General features: G+C 47.1%; 1 protein-coding gene across 1 annotated transcript in view; it reads left to right on the forward strand.

The window, feature by feature from the left end:
* The window catches only part of LOC138252285 (gamma-secretase subunit APH-1A-like), a 105,978-nt gene that overhangs the window by 74,870 nt on the left and 10,251 nt on the right, over positions 1–20,857 (forward strand). Inside the window, exons 4-6 of the mRNA XM_069205724.1 lie at positions 9,299–9,421; positions 15,016–15,143; positions 17,919–18,042. Of these exons, the coding sequence (XP_069061825.1) occupies positions 9,299–9,421; positions 15,016–15,143; positions 17,919–18,042 (375 nt within the window). The remainder of the gene's footprint in view (positions 1–9,298; positions 9,422–15,015; positions 15,144–17,918; positions 18,043–20,857) is intronic.

Below are 20,857 nucleotides of genomic sequence, written 5' to 3' on the forward strand. Positions count from 1 at the left end.
TTTTATTGTGTTGATGTACAAATATCCAGATAAATATTATATATTTTTCTAAACACTGTATGGTGTATTTTTGTGGTGCTATATTGTGTTATTGTATGATTTATTGCACAAATACTTTACACATTGCCTTCTAAGTTAAGCCTGACTGCTCGTGCCAAGCTACCAGAGGGTGGGCACAGGATAATTTGGATTGTGTGTGACTTACCCTGACTAGAGTGAGGGTTCTTGCTTGGACAGAGGGTAATATGACTGCCAACCAAAAAACCCATTTCTAACATTGGTGATCAGCGGTGAGGATAGGACTTGTATTTGTGCAGTGACATACAGTAGCTAAGTATTTCACTACCTACCCACAGTTGAAGGTCAACTTGATTTTTATCTCTTTTTGCAAATTTGTTTTTCCTGACAGTTTTTAAAAACGAAATCCTCACTCAACATGTCTCTGGCTGGGTCTCAAGCAGGAGATTTGGACCTAGGCCTGTTGGAGACATATACTGTCAAACAGCTAAAAGAGTTCTGCAGGGTGATGAGAGTACCCACCCAAGGGGCCTCCAAAAAGGAGGACTTTCAAGTGGCGCTGAGGGCCTGGGCAGAAGCCCATTTAGAGGAGGATGATGAGGAAGAGGAGCCAGAAAATGGCCTCTCAGAGGATTTATTGCCAGCAGTGGGTGATGTTACCACTGCAGTTGGGCCCCCTTCCAGACCAGGGAGCAGTGTCTCTGTGCAAAGCCTGACCGCAGAGGAAAGGAGAGAAGAAAGGGAGTTCCAATTACAAATGGCAAAACTGAAAATTGAGGCTTAACAGGAGGAAAGGAGGGCAGAGAGGGAAGCCAAGGAAGCTGAAAGAGCAGCCAAACAGATGGAGGCTGAAAGAGCAGCCAAACAGATGGAAGCTGAAAAGAAACTGTTGTTGGCTCATGAACTGAGTCTCAAGGAGCTGGAGATCAATGCGAGACCGTCTGAATCCAGCAATAATGGTGGCAGCATACAGACAGGACCTGCTGGAGAAAAGAAGGTTCGTATACCCAAAAATGTGGTGCCCAGTTTTGTGGTGGAAGATGACATAGATAAATGGTTAGCTGCATATGAAGTTGCACTAAGGGCTCATGAGGTTCCTGAAGTGCAATGGGGTACAGCTATGTGGGGTTATGTGCCGCCATTGGGGAGGGATACACTCCTCACATTGGATCAACCTGATAAAAAAACACATACCCACTTCAGAAAGCCATTTTACTTGCCAAGTTTGGGCTGACCCCTGAGGGATACCGTCAGAGGTTCCGGGGCAGCACCAAACAATCCACACAAACATGAGTAGATTTCTTTGACTTTTCCAGTAAGGCACTGAATGGATGGGTGCGGGGCAACAAAGTAGGTGATTATAAAGGGTTTTATGACTTGATTCTGAGAGAGCATATGCTCAATACTACTTTTACAGAGTTGCGCCAGCACTTGGTAGATAGTAAGCTGACTGATCCCAGGAAGCTTGCTGAGGAGGCGGACCTCTGGGTTAGCACCAGAGTGTCTAAAAAGGTATCGGGGGGGGGGGGGGGGGGGACACCCACAAAGGTGGTCAGGGTTCCCAACAGAAGAAAGAGGGGGGCGATAAACTTACAGATAAGGAACTCTCAAAAGGCCCCCAAAAGAATTCCCAGGGAGGGGGTGGCAACCATTCCTCTTCCAGATTTGGGAAAAAGCCAGGGACTTATGATAAATCAGAGAAATGCAACCCCAAATGCTTAGTGCTACTAGTATGGTCACTATAAGGGCGACCCCCAATGTTCCAAGAGAGAACCGTCCACTACTAGACAGACACCTGGGTTGACTAGTGTAGCGCTCGGGGGAGACAGACCCAGATAGCTTTGGGGAGCAGGTAGAGATTTCCCTAGTGTCCCTGGGAGAAAGAGAAATGGTGCCCAAAGCCCACATGCCCCAAAATACTTCCAAGTACAGGCAGTGGGTCACCATTGATGGGCAAAAGGTGGAGGCTCTGCATGACACAGGAGCCAGTATGACTACTGTCAAGAGTCAGCTGGTGTCAACAGAGCAGATAGTCCCTAATACATTCCACCAGGTCATAGTCGCTGACAATCGTGAGAGTCACCTACTGGTGGCTCTGGTTGCCTTTGAGTGGGGGGGGAGGGGGTCTCTGGTACTCTGAAAGTAGCTGTGAGTCCTGCCATGCCTGTAGATTGTCTGTTAGGCAATGATCTTGAGCATACTACTTGGAAAGAGGTAGAGCTCAGATCCCACCTGGAGATGTTAGGGTTGCCTGAGTGGGTCTGCATGACCACACGGTCCATGGCTGCCCGGGAAGGGAGTCAAGGGTGTCAGGAGCCTGGAGAAATTGCCCAGACAACGGCAAAGAGGAATGGCCAGAGGCGTGGGAAACCCGCCTCAAATGTTCCCACAGTGGTGGACGGGGCCCCTGAGGAGGAGGAGGAGGTCCCTCAGCCAACTGGGGAGGACATAGCTGACCTGGGTAACCTACCTGAACTTGCTGGCTGGCAAGTAGAGGGGGGGCCAACCAGGGCAGAATTCTGCAAGGCGCAGAAAGAATGCCCCGCCCTGGAGGGTCTGAGGCAACAGGCCACAGCCCAAGCAGCAGGTGACGCCTCTGGCACTCAACATATTTACTGGGAGAATGATCTCCTTTACAGTGAGTGTAAGGTTCCAGGTCCTGGGGCAGCCCGTGTGCTGGTGGTCCCCCAGTGTTACCGGAACTTCCTACTGGGTCTGGCTCACGAAATCCCCCTGGCAGGACACCTGGGCCAAGACAAGACCTTTAACAGGCTTGACACCCACTTCCATTGGCCCAGAATGAGGACAGCCTCAGATAACTTCTGCAGAGCTTGCCCCACCTGCCAGGCTAGTGGGAAGACAGGGAAACGGCTTAAGGCTCCCCTGCTCCCACTCCCAGTCGTTGGCACCCCCTTTGAAAGGGTGGGCATCGACATTGTTGGTCCCTTGGACCCCAAAACTGCCTTGGGCAACAGGTTTATCCTGGTTTTGGTGGACTATGCCACCCGCTATCCAGAGGCCATCCCTCTGAGAACAGTGACTGCACCGGTGGTGACCAGAGCCCTGTTGGGAATATTTACCCTGTGGGATTCCCTAAAGAGGTTGTGTCGGACAGGGGCACAAACTTCATGTCTGCATACATGAAGTCCATGTGGGATGAGTGTGGGGTGACTTACCGGTTTACCACTCCTTATCATCCTCAATCCAATGGGCTTGTTGAGAGATTCAACAAGACCCTGAAAGGCATGATTAGTGGCCTGACTGATGCCATGAGGCGTAAGTGGGACGTCCTCTTACCCTGCCTGTTGTTTGCTTACCGAGAGGTGCCCCAGAAAGGGGTGGGGTTCAGCCCCTTTGAGCTTCTCTATGGTCACTCTGTCAGGGGACCCCTAAGCATTGTTAAGGAGGGTTGGGAGAAAGCTCCCAAGTCACCTCCCCAGGATGTGGTCAGCTACATGCTGGCCCTCTGCAACCAAATTCAACGCTTCTGGAAGCAGGCCCAGAGTAACCTCGAGGCCAGTCAAGAGGTGATGAAGGAGTAGTATGACCGGAAGACCACTCTGGTTGAGTTCTCACCTGGAGACAAAGTTTGGGTGATGGAGCCAGTAGAGCCCAGGGCTCTCCAGGACCGCTGGACTGGCCCCTTTGAGATCAAGGAGCGTAAAGGGGAGGCCACTTACCTAGTGGACCTCAAGACCCATAGGCACCCCCTAAGGGTCCTCCATCACAACCGGCTCAAACCTCACTTTGAGAGGTCTGAGGTCAGCATGCTCCTGGTCACAGATGAGGGCATGGAAGAGGAGAGTGAACCCCTCCCCGACCTCCTCGCTGTCAAAGAAGGGGATGGGTCAGTGGGGGGGCGTCATTCTCTCTGATTCCCTGACTCTAACCCAGAGAGGAGACTGCTATGAGCTGCTAAAGCAGTTCTCCCCCCTGTTCTCCCTTACTCCTGGACTGACCCACCTCTGTGTTCATGACATTGACACAGGTGACAGTCCCCCTGTGAAGAACAAAATTTACAGGTTGTCGGATAAGGTGAAGGCCAGCATCAAGGAGGAGGTCTCCAAGATGTTGACTTTAGGGGTTATTGAGAAATCCAGTAGTCCCTGGGCCAGCCCTGTGGTATTGGTTCCTAAGGCTACTGCCCAGGTGCGAAGCCAGAACTCCGGTTCTGTGTGGACTACCGGGGTCTCAACTCAGTCACCCGGACTGATGATCACTCCATCCCCCGAGCTGATGAGCTCGTTGACAGACTCGGCGCTGCCAAGTTCCTGAGTACGTTCGATCTTACTTCAGGGTACTGCCAGATCGGCCTGACTGAGGGGGCTAAAGAAAGATCAGCATTTTCCACCCCTGATGGCCATTACCAATTCTGGGTGATGCCATTTGGGTTGAAAAATGCCCCTGCTACCTTCCAATGGTTGGTTAACGGGGTCCTAGCTGGTAAAGATGTCTACTGTGCAGCTTACCTGGACGACATAGCTGTCTAAGGTTCCAGCTGGGAGGAACACCTGCTCCACCTCAAGGAGGTGCTTCAGGCTCTGCAACAGGCAGGCCTGACTATCAAGGCTAGTAAGTGCCAGATTGCACAGGGTTCCGTGGTGTACTTGGGACACTTAGTAGGTGGTGGCAAGGTGCAGCCACTCCAGGCCAAGATTGAAACTATCAAGGCCTGGCAACCACCTGGAACACAGACTGTGGTGAGAGCCTTTTTGGGCCTCACTGGATACTACCGCAGATTCGTCAAGGGCTATGGTACTATTGTGTCCCCCTTGACAGAACTCACTTCCAAGAAACAACCTAGGTTGGTGAATTGGACAGAGGCTTGTCAGAAAGCCTTTGATTCTCTGAAGGAAGCCATGTGCACGGCCCCCGTGCTCAAGGCCCCTGACTACTCCCAGGAATTTATTGTGCAGACAGACGCTTCAGAGCATGGCATAGGGGCTGTTCTAGCACAGCTAAATGAGGAGGGCTCAGACCAACCGGTAGTCTTTATTAGCAGAAGGCTATTACCACGGGAACAGAGGTGGAGTGCTATTGAGAGAGAAGCATGTGCTGTGGTCTGGGCACTGAAGAAGCTAAGACCCTACCTGTTTGGGACTCACTTCCGGGTTCAGACAGACCACAGGCCCCTCAGATGGCTCATGCAGATGAGGGGTGAGAATCCTAAACTCTTGAGGTGGTCCATTGCCCTACAGGGGATGGACTTTACGGTGGAGCATCGCCCAGGGGTCGACCACGCCAATGCTGATGGTCTCTCCAGATACTTCCGCCTTAGCGATGAGAGCTCCCAGGAGGTCGGGTAGCTCTCCCCACTTTCAGCTGGGGGGGGGGGACACATGTTAGACCTGACATGCCTTAGGGTGGTCACCCCTAACTTTTTGCCTGCCTCCATCCACTTTTTGGACTCTGTTTTTGCTGGCTTTTAGACTCTGCGCACTTTACCACTGCTAACCAGTGCTAAAGTGCATATGCTCTCTCCCTGTAAACATGGTAACTTTGGATCATACCCAATTGGACTATTTAATATACTTATAAGTCCCTAGTAATGTGCACTGTATGTGCCTAGGGCCTGTAGATTAAATGCTACTAGTGGGCCTGCAGCACTGGTTGTGCCACCCACTTAAGTAGCCCCTTTTACCTTGTCCCAGGCCTGCCTTTGCAAGGCCTGTGTGTGCAGTTTCACTGTCAATTCAACTTGGAATTTAAAAGTACTTGCCAAGCCTAAAGCTCCCCTTTTTCTACACATAAGTCACCTCTAATGTGTGCCCTAGGCAACCCCTAGCGCAGGGTGCTGTGTGGGTAAAAGGCAGGACATGTACCTGTGTAGTTTCCATGTCCTGGTAGTGTAAAACTCCTAAATTCGTTTTTACACTACTGTGTGGCCTGCTTCCTTCATAGGCTAACATTGGGGCTGCCCTCATACATTGTTGAAGTGGTAGCTGCTGATCTGAAGGGAGTAGGAAGGTCATATTTAGTATGGCCAGAATGGTAATACAAAGTCCTGCTGACTGGTGAAGTTGGATTTAATATTACTATTTTAGAAATGCCACTTTTAGAAAGTGAGCATTTCTCTGCACTTTCTGCATTTTCTGTGCCTTACAATCCACGTCTAGCTAGGTTTAGTTGACAGCTCCTGGTGCATTCACTCAGACACACCCCAAACACAGGGTACTCAGCCTCACTTGCATAGATCTGCATTTTGAATGGGTCTTCCTGGGCTGGGAGGGTGGAGGGCCTGCTCCGACACAAAGGACTGCCACACCCCCTACTGGGACCCTGGTAGACAGGATTGAACTGAAAGGGGACCTGGTGCACTTCTAAGCCACTCTTTGAAGTCTCCCCCACTTCAAAGGCACATTTGGGTTTAAAACAGGGCCTCTGCCCTACCACCACAGACACTTGCTGGAGAAGAAACCTGAACCAGAACCTACATCCTGCCAAGAAGAACTGCCTGGCTGCTCAAAGGACTCACCTGTCTGCTTTCTACAAAGGACTGCTGCCTTGCTGTTGGCCTGCTGCCTTGCTGAACTCTTCTCTGGCTCTAAAAGTGCTCTCCAAGGGCTTGGATAGAGCTTGCCTCCTGTTTCCTGAAGTCTCAGGACCAAAAAGACTTCTTGCTTTCAACTAGACGCCGTGTGCGCCGAAAAATTTGATGCACAGCTTGTTCTGCAGTGAGAAATTCACCGCACGCCGATCCGGAAAGACGCTGCTCGATGCGACGCCTACGGTGGGCCCGGAACTTCGACGCATGGCCTCGCCTGGACAACGCCGCCCGACTTCCAGAGAGGAAATCAACGCGACGCCTGCAGTGAGGAAGAAAATTCCACGCACAGCCCCCCGGAACGACGCGCAGCCGGTTAACAAGTCTAGGATTCCACGCACAGACCCTGGGACATCTGGTAATCCCGCGACCCACAGAAGAAGTCAGCTCGCGTGCCGGAAAACGACAGACGTCTTCCCCGAGTGAAAAATAACGACGGAAGTCCGTGTGTGAAGGGGCAAAACCGACACACACACCATTTTTTTCCACGCATCTCCTCCTCTGCGGAGATTTTCCACTCCAAACCAGGTACTTTGTGCTTGAAAGAGACTTTGTTTGCTTTTTGAAGACTTAAAACACTTTATCACCTTTCAGTGATATCTCTACAAATTCTTATTGCATCATTTATTGTGTTGATCTACAAATATCCAGATACATATTATATATTTTTCTACACAGTGTGTGGTGTATTTTTGTGGTGCTATATTGTGTTATTGTATGATTTATTGCACAAATACTTTACACATTGCCTTCTAAGTTAAGCCTGACTGCTCGTGCCAAGCTACCATAGGGTGGGCACAGGATAATTTGGATTGTGTGTGACTTACCCTGACTTGAGTAAGGGTTCTTGCTTGGACAGAGGGTAACCTGACTGCCAACCAAAAACCCCATTTCTAACAAAGACAAACCCGATGGTAGAGTAAGACAGTTCAGATGCGAGAGCAAGATGAACCCGATGCGAGAGCAAGATGAACCCGATGCGAGAGCAAGATGAACCCGATGCGAGAGCAAGATGAACCCGATGCGAGAGCAAGATGAACCCGATGCGAGAGCAAGATGAACCCGATGCGAGAGCAAGATGAACCCGATGCGAGAGCAAGATGAACCCGATGCGAGAGCAAGATGAACCCGATGCGAGAGCAAGATGAACCCGATGCGAGAGCAAGATGAACCCGATGCGAGAGCAGGACAAACCCGATGCGAGAGTAGGACAAACCCGATGCGAGAGTAGGACAAACCCGATGCGAGAGTAGGACAAACCCGATGCGAGAGTAGGACAAACCCGATGCGAGAGTAGGACAAACCCGATGCGAGAGTAGGACAAACCCGATGCGAGAGTAGGACAAACCCGATGCGAGAGTAGGACAAACCCGATGCGAGAGTAGGACAAACCCGATGCGAGAGTAGGACAAACCCGATGCGAGAGTAGGACAAACCCGATGCTAGAGTAAGACAAACCCGATGCTAGAGTAAGACAAACCCGATGCTAGAGCAACCATGAGCCTGATCCTAGAGCAAGCATGGAACTGATGATTAGAGCAAGACAAACCCAATGCTAGAGTAAGACAAACCCGATGCTAGAGCAAGACTAACCAAATGCGAGAGCAAGACTAACCCAATGCGAGAGCAAGACTAACCCAATGCGAGAGCAAGACTAACCCAATGCGAGAGCAAGACTAACCCAATGCGAGAGCAAGACTAACCCAATGCGAGAGTAAGACTAACCCAATGCGAGAGTAAGACTAACCCAATGCGAAAGCAAGACTAACCCAATACAAGAGTAAGACGAGCCCGATGTTAGAGCAAGGGAAACCTGATGCTAGAACAAGAGAAACCTGATGCTAGAACAAGAGAAACCTGATGCTAGAACAAGACGAACCTGATGCTAGAATAAGACGAACCTGATGTTAGAGCAAGGGAAACCTGATGCTAGAACAAGACAAGCCTGATGCTAGAACAAGACAAGCCTGATGCTAGAACAAGACAAGCCTGATGCTAGAACAAGACAAACCTGATGCTAGAACAAGACAAACCTGATGCTAGAACAAGACAAACCTGATGCTAGAACAAGACGAACCTGATGCTAGAACAAGATGAACCTGATGCTAGATCAAGATGAACTCAAAGTTAGAGCAAGAGAAACCTGATGCTAGAACAAGACAAACCAGATGCTAGAACAAGACAAACCTGATGCTAGAGTAAGATGAACCCGATGTTGGAGCAAGGGAAACCTGATGCTAGAACAAGAGAAACCTGATACTAGAGCAAGATGAACCTGATCCCAGAACAAGATGAACCTTATCCTAGAGCAAGAGAAACCTGATTCTAGAACAAGTTGAATCCGATGCTAGCGCAAGACAGGCCTAGTCCAGCTTCACAGAATGAGGCATCTGGTATCACAGCTTGAGACCCACACCCACAAAGAAGTTCAAAATTAACCAGAAACTAAGGCAGCAAATAACTTGGAATGCTGATGAAACACAAACAGTGCTATAGAGAGGTTGGCACAATGTAAATGACACCTAATCAATAGTAAGTATATAAAACACCCAGTCAAAACAATACAAACACACAGTGTAACATAATTCATGAGCATACAACTCTGCATTAAGTCACTTACTGAACAGAATGTCATAAACTGTAACAAATAACAGCAGAATCTTTTCTACCAGTCACTGGATCTTTAGGTTGGAGAGTGTTGGCAGTTCAATATCTCTACTGTGCTTCTCTCCACAGTGGCCGGCCTTGGTTTTGGCATCATGAGCGGTGCCTTTTCCATGATTAATATTCTGGTGGAAGCGATAGGCCCAGGAACGGTGGGGATCTACGGAGACTCCAACCTCTACTTCCTGACCTCAGGTAGGAATCTGATTCGTTGCTTTACCCACCTTTTTGTTCACAGGATCATCGTGTGATCTGGGCTGTATCAGAGTTCATCCTGGTCCAGATCTGCTTTTATGCCACCTTTCAGCTTTGGTGGCATAGTTTAAATGATTTTATTTGCTGCTTTGTTTGTACACGGATGAAAAAACCTTCTTGTACCTACCATTCCTAAATGTGTGCCACGGAGTTCCTGCTGATGATCCGGACTGACAATGGTCATGGGTGAAATATCAACTTGTTGATGCAGAAGCGGCAGACAAGCAGACCTACCCCATGGTCTGCTTTGGCAAAGACTTAAAGGAGAGAATCACAGGTTCCTACTTATTTTTCCCTTTAACAGAGTGTTGCAGGTGGCACAGGAGACACATGGTGGCCTGGACCCCAGGACAGAAGTGCAGACCCTCTCCTCACATGGTGGGGGGCAATGTCTTGGCACCCCCATACTGCCCAGGGTCAACATCCAGGGGCCCGTGAACACTGCACTGCGGTTTAGTTTTGAAGTGTGTGTCTCTCCTCATTCACATACAGATATGAAAGATTCCCAATGGGTGGGATGCTGCTGGCGGAGTCAGCCTGACCGAAGTGCAGTGTGAGAGTCATATCTCCTCAGCCAGGGTATTACATCTTGACACTCACCTACAGCATCAGAACTAGTCTTTCTTTAAAACCTACAAACCTTCTATAAATCAAAGGCAGTGGGCCCTGTCTGTTATAGTCACAACCTAAAGGATCAGTATTTTCAAAATCAGCAATAAAATGCTGTTTTAACCCAAAAGTCCAATTTGTAATTTTTTGGGAACGTAGTCGCTTAGGTCTGATGTATTGCAGGCGGTGTTGGTTATAAATGTCTCTTGCTAAACAAGACTGTGCAAGGAAAGTGGGTTCTAGGCTATGAAAATACCCCATTTCTTACACATTAGTAATTACCATAGCGGTCAGATTTGTAGAATGTGCTTTCACCTCTGAGTATTCTCTTGACATTATTGACTGATAAGGGAGGTCTGGTACCCCATGCACTGGTGCTCATGTTATCAACTTACGAAGGATCAACCCAGAATGGGGCTGCTGGGGTGCAAACCTGTGCCCATGACGGCAGACACAGATCCCTGGAATGCATGCATTGGTCTATTCAGCCACCAAGCCAGGCTTTCGGGTGAGCCCCCTTGTTTTGGAGTCTCACGCACTGTAAAATCAGTTTAAATTGGATAAAGAATGCAACCTGTAGTGCCTGCATATTAATATGCAGCTTGTTGACTGTGGCCAGCTACAGTAAAGGGCTCATGCATGGGGGGTAGGGAGGAGTCTTTGTGTGGAATATAGCGAACAGGGAGTTTATCTGTGTGGAATATAGTTAACAAGGAGTTTATCTGTCTCTGTGTGGAATATAGTGAACAAGGAGTTTATCTGCCCATGTGCGCAATGTAGTGAACAATGAGTTTATCTATCCATGTGGAATATAGCGAGAGAGGAGTTTATCTATCCGTATGGAATATAGCGAAAGAGGAGTTTATCTGTCCATGTGGAATATAGCGAGAGAGGAGTTTATCTATCCGTGTGGAATATAGCGAGAGAGGAGTTTATCTATCCGTATGGAATATAGCGAGAGAGGAGTTTATCTATCCATGTGGAATATAGCGAACGAGGAGTTTATCCGTGTGGAATATAGTGAGAGAGGAGTTTATCTGTCCATGTGGAATATAGCGAGAGAGGAGTTTATCCATGTGGAATATAGCGAGAGAGGAGTTTATCTATCCGTGTGGAATATAGCGAGAGAGGAGTTTATCTGTCCATGTGAAATATAGCGAGAGAGGAGTTTATCTGTCCATGTGAAATATAGCGAGAGAGGAGTTTATCTGTCCATGTGAAATATAGCGAGAGAGGAGTTTATCTGTCCATGTGGAATATAGCGAGAGAGGAGTTTATCTATCCGTGTGGAATATAGCGAGAGAGGAGTTTATCTGTCCGTGTGAAATATAGCGAGAGAGGAGTTTATCTGTCCATGTGAAATATAGCGAGAGAGGAGTTTATCTGTCCATGTGAAATATAGCGAGAGAGGAGTTTATCTGTCCATGTGAAATATAGCGAGAGAGGAGTTTATCTGTCCATGTGGAATATAGCGAGAGAGGAGTTTATCTGTCCATGTGGAATATAGCGAGAGAGGAGTTTATCTATCCGTGTGGAATATATCGAGAGAGGAGTTTATCTATCCGTGTGGAATATAGCGAGAGAGGAGTTTATCTCTCCGTATGGAATATAGCGAGAGAGGAGTTTATCTATCCGTATGGAATATAGCGAAAGAGGAGTTTATCTATCCATGTGGAATATAGCGAACGAGGAGTTTATCCGTGTGGAATATAGTGAGAGAGGAGTTTATATGTCCATGTGGAATATAGCGAGAGAGGAGTTTATCCATGTGGAATATAGCGAGAGAGGAGTTTATCTATCCGTGTGGAATATAGCGAGAGAGGAGTTTATCTGTCCGTGTGGAATATAGCGAGAGAGGAGTTTATCTATCCATGTGGAATATAGCGAGAGAGGAGTTTATCTATCCATGTGGAATATAGCGAGAGAGGAGTTTATCTATCCGTGTGGAATATAGCGAACGAGGAGTTTACCTATCCATGTGGAATATAGCGAGAGAGGAGTTTATCTGTCCATGTGGAGTATAGCGAACAAGGAGTTTGTCTGTGTGGAATATAGTGAACAAGGAGTTTATCTGTCCATGTGGAATATAGTGCACAAGGAATTTATCTGTATGTGTGTAATATAGCGAACAAGGAGTTTATCTGTCTGTGTAGAATAAAGTGAACAAGGAGTTTATCGGTGTGGAATATAGCAAAAAAGGAGTTTAACTATCTGAGTGGAATATAGCAGGCAAGGAGTTTATCTGTCCATGTGCGCAGTGTAGTGAACAAGGAGTTTATCTTTCTATGTGGAATATAGCAAACAATGAGTTTATGTGTCCGTGTGGAATATGTGAGAGAGGAGTTTATCTATCCATGTGGAATATAGCGAGAGAGGAGTTTATCCGTGTGGAATATAGCGAACAAGGAGTTTATCTGTTTGTGTAGAATATAGCGAACAAGGAGTTTGTCCATTTGTAAAATTTAGTGAACAAGATGTTTATCTGTCAATGTGAGGAATATAATGAACAACACAGTTTTCTGTCTGTGTAAAGTGAACATGACACTTGTCTGTCCGTGTGTGGAATATGATGAACAGGCAGTATGCCTGAAGTACTTTGGGACAAAATCCCTTTTAGGTGGTGTGTGTTTGTATGTACCCAAGATGGAGGATGGAGACAACCGGCCAAACACCAATGTAGATTGTAAGGAGAGGGCTATGAAATGAAGGAGGGAGACGTAAGGCCCTTAGAAGCATAGGGACAGTCTATACACTTCTATCACCCCCAACCAGCAGAGACGTTTTAATGCACGGGGCAAAGTGGGCTCTGGCCCAAGGCCCCAACCTTTCAGGGGGCCCCTGATAGAGCCAGCTCTGTTCTGCAGAGATTCTTGCCCTGATGATCTTCAATCATTCTTAAAAATATTTTTTTGAATACTGTTTTTCTTTAATTTATTTTTAATGTGGTTGATGTGTGAGAGTCTATTACAGGCATTTTGCAGAGAAATGTGTGTATGTTTCATGCAGCATCCATAAAAAAAGTTTATTTTAGATCAAAATAGAACCTCACTTGCAAGAAATGGGCGGGTGCCGCAGAGATTGGTTGCAGTAATATTAATGAGCTGTTGCTGTGTTACAATATTGAAAATACCCATTTAGAATTTGGACCAGTGCCTGTGCCCCGCCAGAGACCTGGCAAAAGAGGTCATGAAAGAGCTAAAATTGGATCATAAATTCAAAGCTGTTCTGAACAGCAGCCCTCAAAATATGTTTGGCCCCTAAATACATTTGGTCTTCAAAATTTGTTTGGCCCCGGACCCCCAAAATCCTTAAGATGTCCCTGCCAACAGTGCTTAATATGTGAAAAAAACATAAATACCAGTCCCCTCGTCAGGAGGCCACTGCAACTTGCACCACCTATTGCCCCTGCTTTGCCACCAATGGCAGTACGAACACAGCTACTAACCATCACACTCCTAAAAGTGGGGCAATTCAAACTATTCCAGCCCCCCAAAGCTATAAGAATGGCTTGGGTGGCAGGAAATAGTCATTCTTAATGTAAAGTGAATTAATAATTAACTGTTGTTTTGAACATCTTGAAATTAGCCAGACAGCACCACCTTGTGGCAGGCTGCCACAAGCACTGGGGTCGACAATTAAGTGCCGGTGCCGAGCACCGGAAACCACTGGCTCAAATTAAGCACTGCCTGCTAACCAGTGAGATGTCATTAAGTGAGGAAGCCTCGCCCTCTGTTGTGACTTTGTTCTCAGTCTACCTGACGGGGAGCCCCAAGCCCCACCCTGCTAATCCTATTGACACCAGAGGGCAAAGCCTGTGGCTTGATCAGTCTGGGAGGGATACATGAAAAAGGCATGAAGTACCTTAAACGAGTCCCAGAGCTGGACCCGTGGTATATACAACCTCTGTCTGCAAACCTGTTACACGAAAGGGCATCTTCATGTCCTAGCCACCGGCTGCATCTGTTTATTAGCACTGGCTGCGTTCCTACATTCTCATCAGTGCCTGCTTCTCCAGATGTTGTCAGTGGCTGCCTTCTTATGTCCTGAGCATTGCCTGCATCTCCATGCCTTGGATGTGTTAGCACTGGCTGCGTTCGCATATCACGGGTACGGGAAGCTTGTACCTCCATGTGATGGGCAGAGGGAGGTTGTATCTCCATGTGATGGGCAGAGGGAGGTTGTATCTCCATGTGATGGGCAGAGGGAGGTTGTATCTCCATGTGATGGGCAGAGAGAGGTTGTATCTCCATGTGATGGGCAGAGGGAGGTTGTATCTCCATGTGATGGGCAGAGGGAGGTTGCACCTCCATGTGATGGACAGAGGGAGGTTGTATCTCCATGTGATGGACAGAAGGAGGTTGTATCTCCATGTGATGGGCAGAGGGAGGCTGTACTTCCATGTGATGGGCAGAGGGAGGCTGTACTTCCATGTGATGGGCAGAGGGAGGTTGCACCTCCATGTGATGGACAGAGGGAGGTTGCACCTCCATGTGATGGACAGAGGGAGGTTGTATCTCCATGTGATGGACAGAGGGAGGTTGTATCTCCATGTGATGGACAGAAGGAGGTTGTATCTCCATGTGATGGGCAGAGGGAGGCTGTACTTCCATGTCATGGGCAGAAGGAGGTTGTACCTTCATGTGATGGGCAGAGGGAGGTTGTATCTCCATGTGATGGGCAGAAGGAGGTTGTATCTCCATGTGATGGGCAGAGGGAGGCTGTACTTCCATGTCATGGGCAGAAGGAGGTTGTACCTTCATGCCTTGGCAATGATTACATTACATTTCTTTGGTGATGGCTGGGTGTCTTTGTCATTGGCACTGGCTGTGTTCTTATGACCTGAATAATGTTTATATTGCCGTGTACTCTGATTGGTTGTCTGATATCCTCATGGTTTGTTTACATAAATACTTCTTCTTTTCTAGCTTTCATGACGATGGTGCTGACCCTGCTCCATACCTTCTGGGGTGTTGCCTTCTTCCACGGTTGTGAAAATCGGTGCTGGTGGGAGCTTCTTCTTGTCATCATCATGCACTTGATCGTCTCGGGTTTGGTGAGTACCAGTTCACTAATCGAAAGCTTATCCACACCTTAAGGTACTCGGAGCCATCCTGGCATTCCATCTCTACTTATTGCATCACTGACCTGCAAACTTCTTCACTCCACAACTATCTCAAGATTATGGGCCTGATTTACAGTTGGTGGCTGGGGTTACTCTGTCACAAACATGACGGATATCCCGTCCTCCATATTAGAAGCTCATTATATCCTATGGAAATTGTATTATGACGTACGGATATCGGTCGCATTTATAACAGAGTAATCTGTCCACCAAACACTAGATCAGGCCCTAAGTCCTTGCCGGCCATCACATCACTCCAGTACACCTTTGACATCAGTGTTATAAGTTTAGGAATGTAAGCATTGAATGTTGCCGTTTGATTGCGAACATGTGTAAATTATATTTTGCATGAAATTCCAGATGCACAGGTGGGCATGGAATGAGCGCCTACTTTGGTATCCTGTGTATCTTGCTATATGTGAAAGGGGGCAGCACGCAGAGTGGACAGATGGCGGGATGTGGGATTAGGCAGGTAAGCAGGTAGGACAAGAGGACTGAGCATGGGAGTGATGCAGGAATGATACTGCGACAATACACACTTGGAGAGCAGTAGAGCGGGCAGGAAACTGAACCTAGCAGGGAAGTGTGCGGGCACCGTGTTTAGACAGGTAATCTTAGAGAGGGAAAGTGGAGTCTGGTGTTGAGAGTCCCTCAAGTGAAAAAGGAAAATGGCAGAATTGAGTGAGAAGATTGTGGACCTAAAGTGAAAGAGCTGAACCCCTCAATCTATGCAGAGACAGCTGGTCAACACTTTACTCCCAGCACAATCCACACACACACCTCACCACTCCATCTGCAGCGTTCGCACGACCTCCCTTTTAACCTTCAAGCTGAAGAGTCAATTACTCAAAGGTTTGAGTTGCACTGTTGCTCCACCCACTACCATTTTACACTCCATCTACACCTGTCTTGTCTTTCCATCTGAAAGTATCCCAGACACTCCATACTCAACTATCTCACCACTGACATCTGTAATCCCTTATCTATATCCTTAGCCATCTCACCCCTTTGGCATCAGTTCACTTCTCACTCCACCTTAAGTCACTTCTACACCCATCCCTCAACTTTTTAACTACCCTCTCCACCTGTTTCCACTAATTTTCATCTATTTAGACTCAATAATTTCCAACTCAATCCCCAGACATCGGAATACTCCATTGTCAAGCCAATTATCACTTCTGCGGAATTGATAATCCATCTCTGCCCCTGGTCCTGCTTCTTCTGTATAATCAGTAATGTACAGATGGATTCGTGGCCATCTCCCAACTCTACCTCCAGCTGTCGCACTACTTCATTGTCAAGTTACTCTTGACCTCATTCTACTGTTCTGCCCACAAACCTCATACACCGATATTGTCCTGTGACATCTCCAGCCATCTCACTGCTCTTCTGCCAGCTCGGGAAGCAGTGTGCCAGTCTGGCGGTTGGGGGGGTGCAGCACCGCCTGCCCCCTTACAACAAACCCCATGTGTGTATTAGGGGTCACAACTGTGAGCACCTTACAATGCAGTGACATGATGGGAGTGAAGACTGAGGGCCACTGTAGAACATGGGAGGAGGGTGGCTTCATGGTTATTGGGTATATATTGCCTTTGTGCCAGGGGGCACCGGCATCAACACCCACTGCAGCAGCATAACCACATCAAACTCACTCACACCCCTGTCCCCACACTCTAAGGCCATCACATGACATGGCTTAACAATTGCTGCACTGAGTGTACAACTACGCACCACAGCACCACATCCAGCTTTCTCCTCTCCCAGTCGTGCTCGCCCTGCCTTTCTCCTGTGCCAGCGCCACCACTGGCCTGCACAGTTCAACCAACCCACCATCCCTTGTTCGCTGTCACGCACCTCCATTCCAGTCATTCCAGTACAACTTATCTACGACAGCAAAGCACCAAAGCTGTCCAATAACTCCATCCAGCAGTCATCTCACCATTCCACAGAACACCTTCTCACCTTTCGTTGTCACTCGCCTCGTTGCAACATCTCCTGCACAGGTCTGGTCAACCTCTGCAGCAGCCTTAGGCAACCGGACCTTCTCTGTAGGAAGACCATTGTTAGAAGAGCCGAGCAACACAACGCAGTCCGGCAAAGGTAGGGCAGAGGAGAGCTGCCAAATCTACATAGCAACAATGAAATTCACACATCATCTTTTTCCCTTTTAATAGCCATAAACTGCATCTGTAGCTACTCTAGACAAAAACCTGAAGACCACACCCCTGAGCAGCACTACAGCTGAAGTGGTACAAGCAGTACCCTAAGTCAACTATTGCAGCTCTTGTGCAACCACAACACTACACGTCTCTGGGCCCGACTCACAAAGGTAAAATTACACTTCTGTGTAAGTTTGTACTTTCTGTAGTAACTTTACTACTTTTTGGTATTCACAAACTGTGTGTAATTTCACTAGTAGTATTTATACAAGTGCAATGTTTTACTGCTAGCACAATTGCTAGTTGTAAAATCGCACTTGTAGTTTGTGAATAAACAGTAGTAACATTACTAAAACAAGTGTAAACTTACACTTCTGTGTAAGTTTACACTTGTGACTCAGGCCAGGTGTGTGCTGAAACACCTTGTCGTAACCTTACGCCTGTACTTTCCTGAAGATTCACATACACATCCGCTCAGTCGGTCTCATTTGGTAGCACTTCAAGCTCCTCTGAAGACCATAACATCTAAACATTTGCTTTCTTCCAGACGTTCTTGAATCCGCTCTACGTGGCTACCCTGGTCCCTGCTTACCTCATAATGATCGGCACAGGAGCCTGGACGTACTTCATCTCCGGAGGTTCAAGTAAAAACCTTCAGCGCTTCTTTCTGTGTGAGTACACTGCTTCTTCCTGTTGAAGTACATCCCTCATCTGTGGTGGGCTATGTTCCACCGGTGGATCCCCTCCTAATTTGGAGGGATTTCCATAGTAACCCAATTCTATCATGGACTATGTGTTTATGTAGAAAAATCCAACTGGCTTTCTAATGAACACATTAGACCCTCATGGGTGATTTGCCGTACTTCATAAATCCTTGACTAACTGAACTGGTAGTGCAGGATAACCGGCAGCAGTTGTAACAGAGTGGACATTGAATGCAGGTCAACAAAGTCTACAGGTTCCTGGGAAGTAGCTGTTCTTGGTTCCTACCATCCAAGCAGTGGGAGCTGGTAGTTGAGCAGGATAGAGGTAAATTGTGAAATGAAGTGCTGGTGTGCAATCTTTTTAGGGAGCGTTCAAGGATGATTGATGAAAGATGCCTTTTGAGTTTGTATCTGCATCCTTCTTACTTGTTGCTGATATGATTTCACATCCATTTTTAGGTCTGGTTGACAGTGCAGGCATCTGCAATTCCTAAACATACAAAGTGTTGGCTTTATCTGTTGGTTGTATTTCACCTCCTAAAGAGTGCTTGCATGACTATTTTACATTTAAAATACACTAAATCATACAAATTAAATAGTTTTCCTCATGAGTGCATTGTACATAAATAAATATTTTTTTCTTTTGTTTATTCACTGCAGCATGCTTTTTTCTATTTAACAATTTTAGTTAGAAATTCAAATGCAAGTTAGACCCATTGGCTTTTCCAAGGTTTTTTACGTTCATTTTGCAAACACAAGTCTTTAATTTTCTTTTCTGTAGTTTTTGAAAATATCAATAATCTATTATAGATTGATTGATACAGCATTGCTTGATCAGATGTGGCTCTGGTCTTCGGGGCAGCAACAAAGAACATAGAGTCTGGCGGTGCTTTTGTTGCGCTTTCTGCTCATGTTGGATGTTCTCTTGATCTCAGTCATGCTGTTCTACCCTAGGATGTTCACCTCTTGCTACTTCAGCGTTCCCCTTTCTGAGTACATTTCTGGAGGTGGCTGTAGTTGCTGCCTTTTGAAAGTCCTTTCCACCTTCAGAGAAAGCGGTCATCCTGGGCGTGGTGATCACTCGTAGGAGAGAGATAAAGGGACAGATTTATATTTCAGCAGATGAGTCACTCCGTCACAACGGTGACCGATATCCCATCCTCCGAAATATATATGCCATTATATCCTATATGGTTTATATCGGCGGACAGGACATCCGGTAACTCATCGGCTGAAATATAAATTAGGCCCAAAGTGCTTTGTGTGACTGGTGCTGGTTTGGTGCTTTGTTCTCTTGAGCAGTTATTTCTGTTGTGGCCTGTACTCAACAGAAGTTAGCGGGCGTGTGACCTGTTTAACTTCAAGGCAAGCTGTTAAATCTACTCGGTGCGCAGCAAACAGGAATTGCAGTAGCCCGCAGATTGAGAAGGTGGTCTGCTCAGCTGTGCCCGGAGCCAGACCTGTTGTACCTGCTTGTATGGACTGGGTGTATTGAGGAAGTGGTCTGCTGAACTGCTTGTGTACTGAGTTAAAAATGTGTGGCACTGAACATTTGGCAACCTAGTGGAAAGTCAGTTGGGGGAACAGCTGGTGTCAGCATTTAAACACGATCTGAAGAGTGATCAGTGAACCTGCGCACTTGAAGCGCTGTGCTTAAGGGCACACATTGTGAGTAACTGTTGACTGGGTTGCAGAGTTTCTCCACCCCCTATTCTGCAAGGGAGGTCATTGGGCATCTGACCTGTTCCTGGGAAGTTTTCTGAGAGGAAGACTAGAGCATGGTAACAACTTATGTGCAGTGGAGAACATGTGTGCCAATTTTTCGTACGAGAATATAGAACTGTGCGTGCATTCAAATGGAATAAAATGTACAGTGATGGTGTATTCAGGTGAGAAGTCGCTCCCTGGCATGGAGCATTTGACCATTCCGGAGAGTAATTTAACTTTGGATATGCTGCCATGTGCATTTTACTCAATAGCAAACATTGCTTGAGCGTATTTTTCAGTGCTGCAATGCTGGATTTTAAAGATGCCTTGGGATGAATTGAGTAGTGTTATGTTTATGCTGACAATGCTTGCCACTGCTGAAATTAATTTGTAATGCTGTATTGAATTGAGAAATGTTATGCCGTTACTGACATGTTTTAAAGTTGTTGAGTCGTGGCATGTATGTTATACATGGGAGGTGCACCCTAATGCTATTTCAACATGAAATTTTGCTTACCATATTTTGTGTGCACATATTGGGCTGAAGTTTTTAGAGACATATAATTTGAGGTGCTAATTTGGATGCTAAAGCCACGTACAGAGTAACATTTTAATGTTGTGATATTAGTATCTTAGTCCGTATTTTGGATTGTGTTTTTGACAATCCTTCCTATTGGTCCAAGGACATGGGGGCAGTGTTTTAAGCCCAATGTTGAGGAGGGTACACCCCAGTGATATGTCAGTGCTTCCTAAGGGGTCAAGGACGTGGGGCAGTGTGTTAAGCCCAATGTTAAGGGGGTGCACCCAAATTGATATGTGTCAATGCATCTTATGGGGTCAAGGACGTGGGGGCAGTGTGTTAAGCCCACTCTTTAGGGGGTATACCCCAGCGATATGTCCCAATCCTTCCTATGGGGTCAAGGACGCGGGGCAGTGTGTTAAGCCCAATGTTAAGGGAGGTACACCCCAGCGATGTGTGTCAATCCTTCCTAAGGGGTCAAGGACGTGGGGCAGTGTGCCAAACCCAATGTTAAGGGGGTACACCTCAGTGATGTGTGTCAATCCTTCCTATGGG

This window comes from Pleurodeles waltl, chromosome 1_2 (assembly GCF_031143425.1).
Source record: "Pleurodeles waltl isolate 20211129_DDA chromosome 1_2, aPleWal1.hap1.20221129, whole genome shotgun sequence".
Classification (NCBI taxonomy): domain Eukaryota; kingdom Metazoa; phylum Chordata; class Amphibia; order Caudata; family Salamandridae; genus Pleurodeles; species Pleurodeles waltl.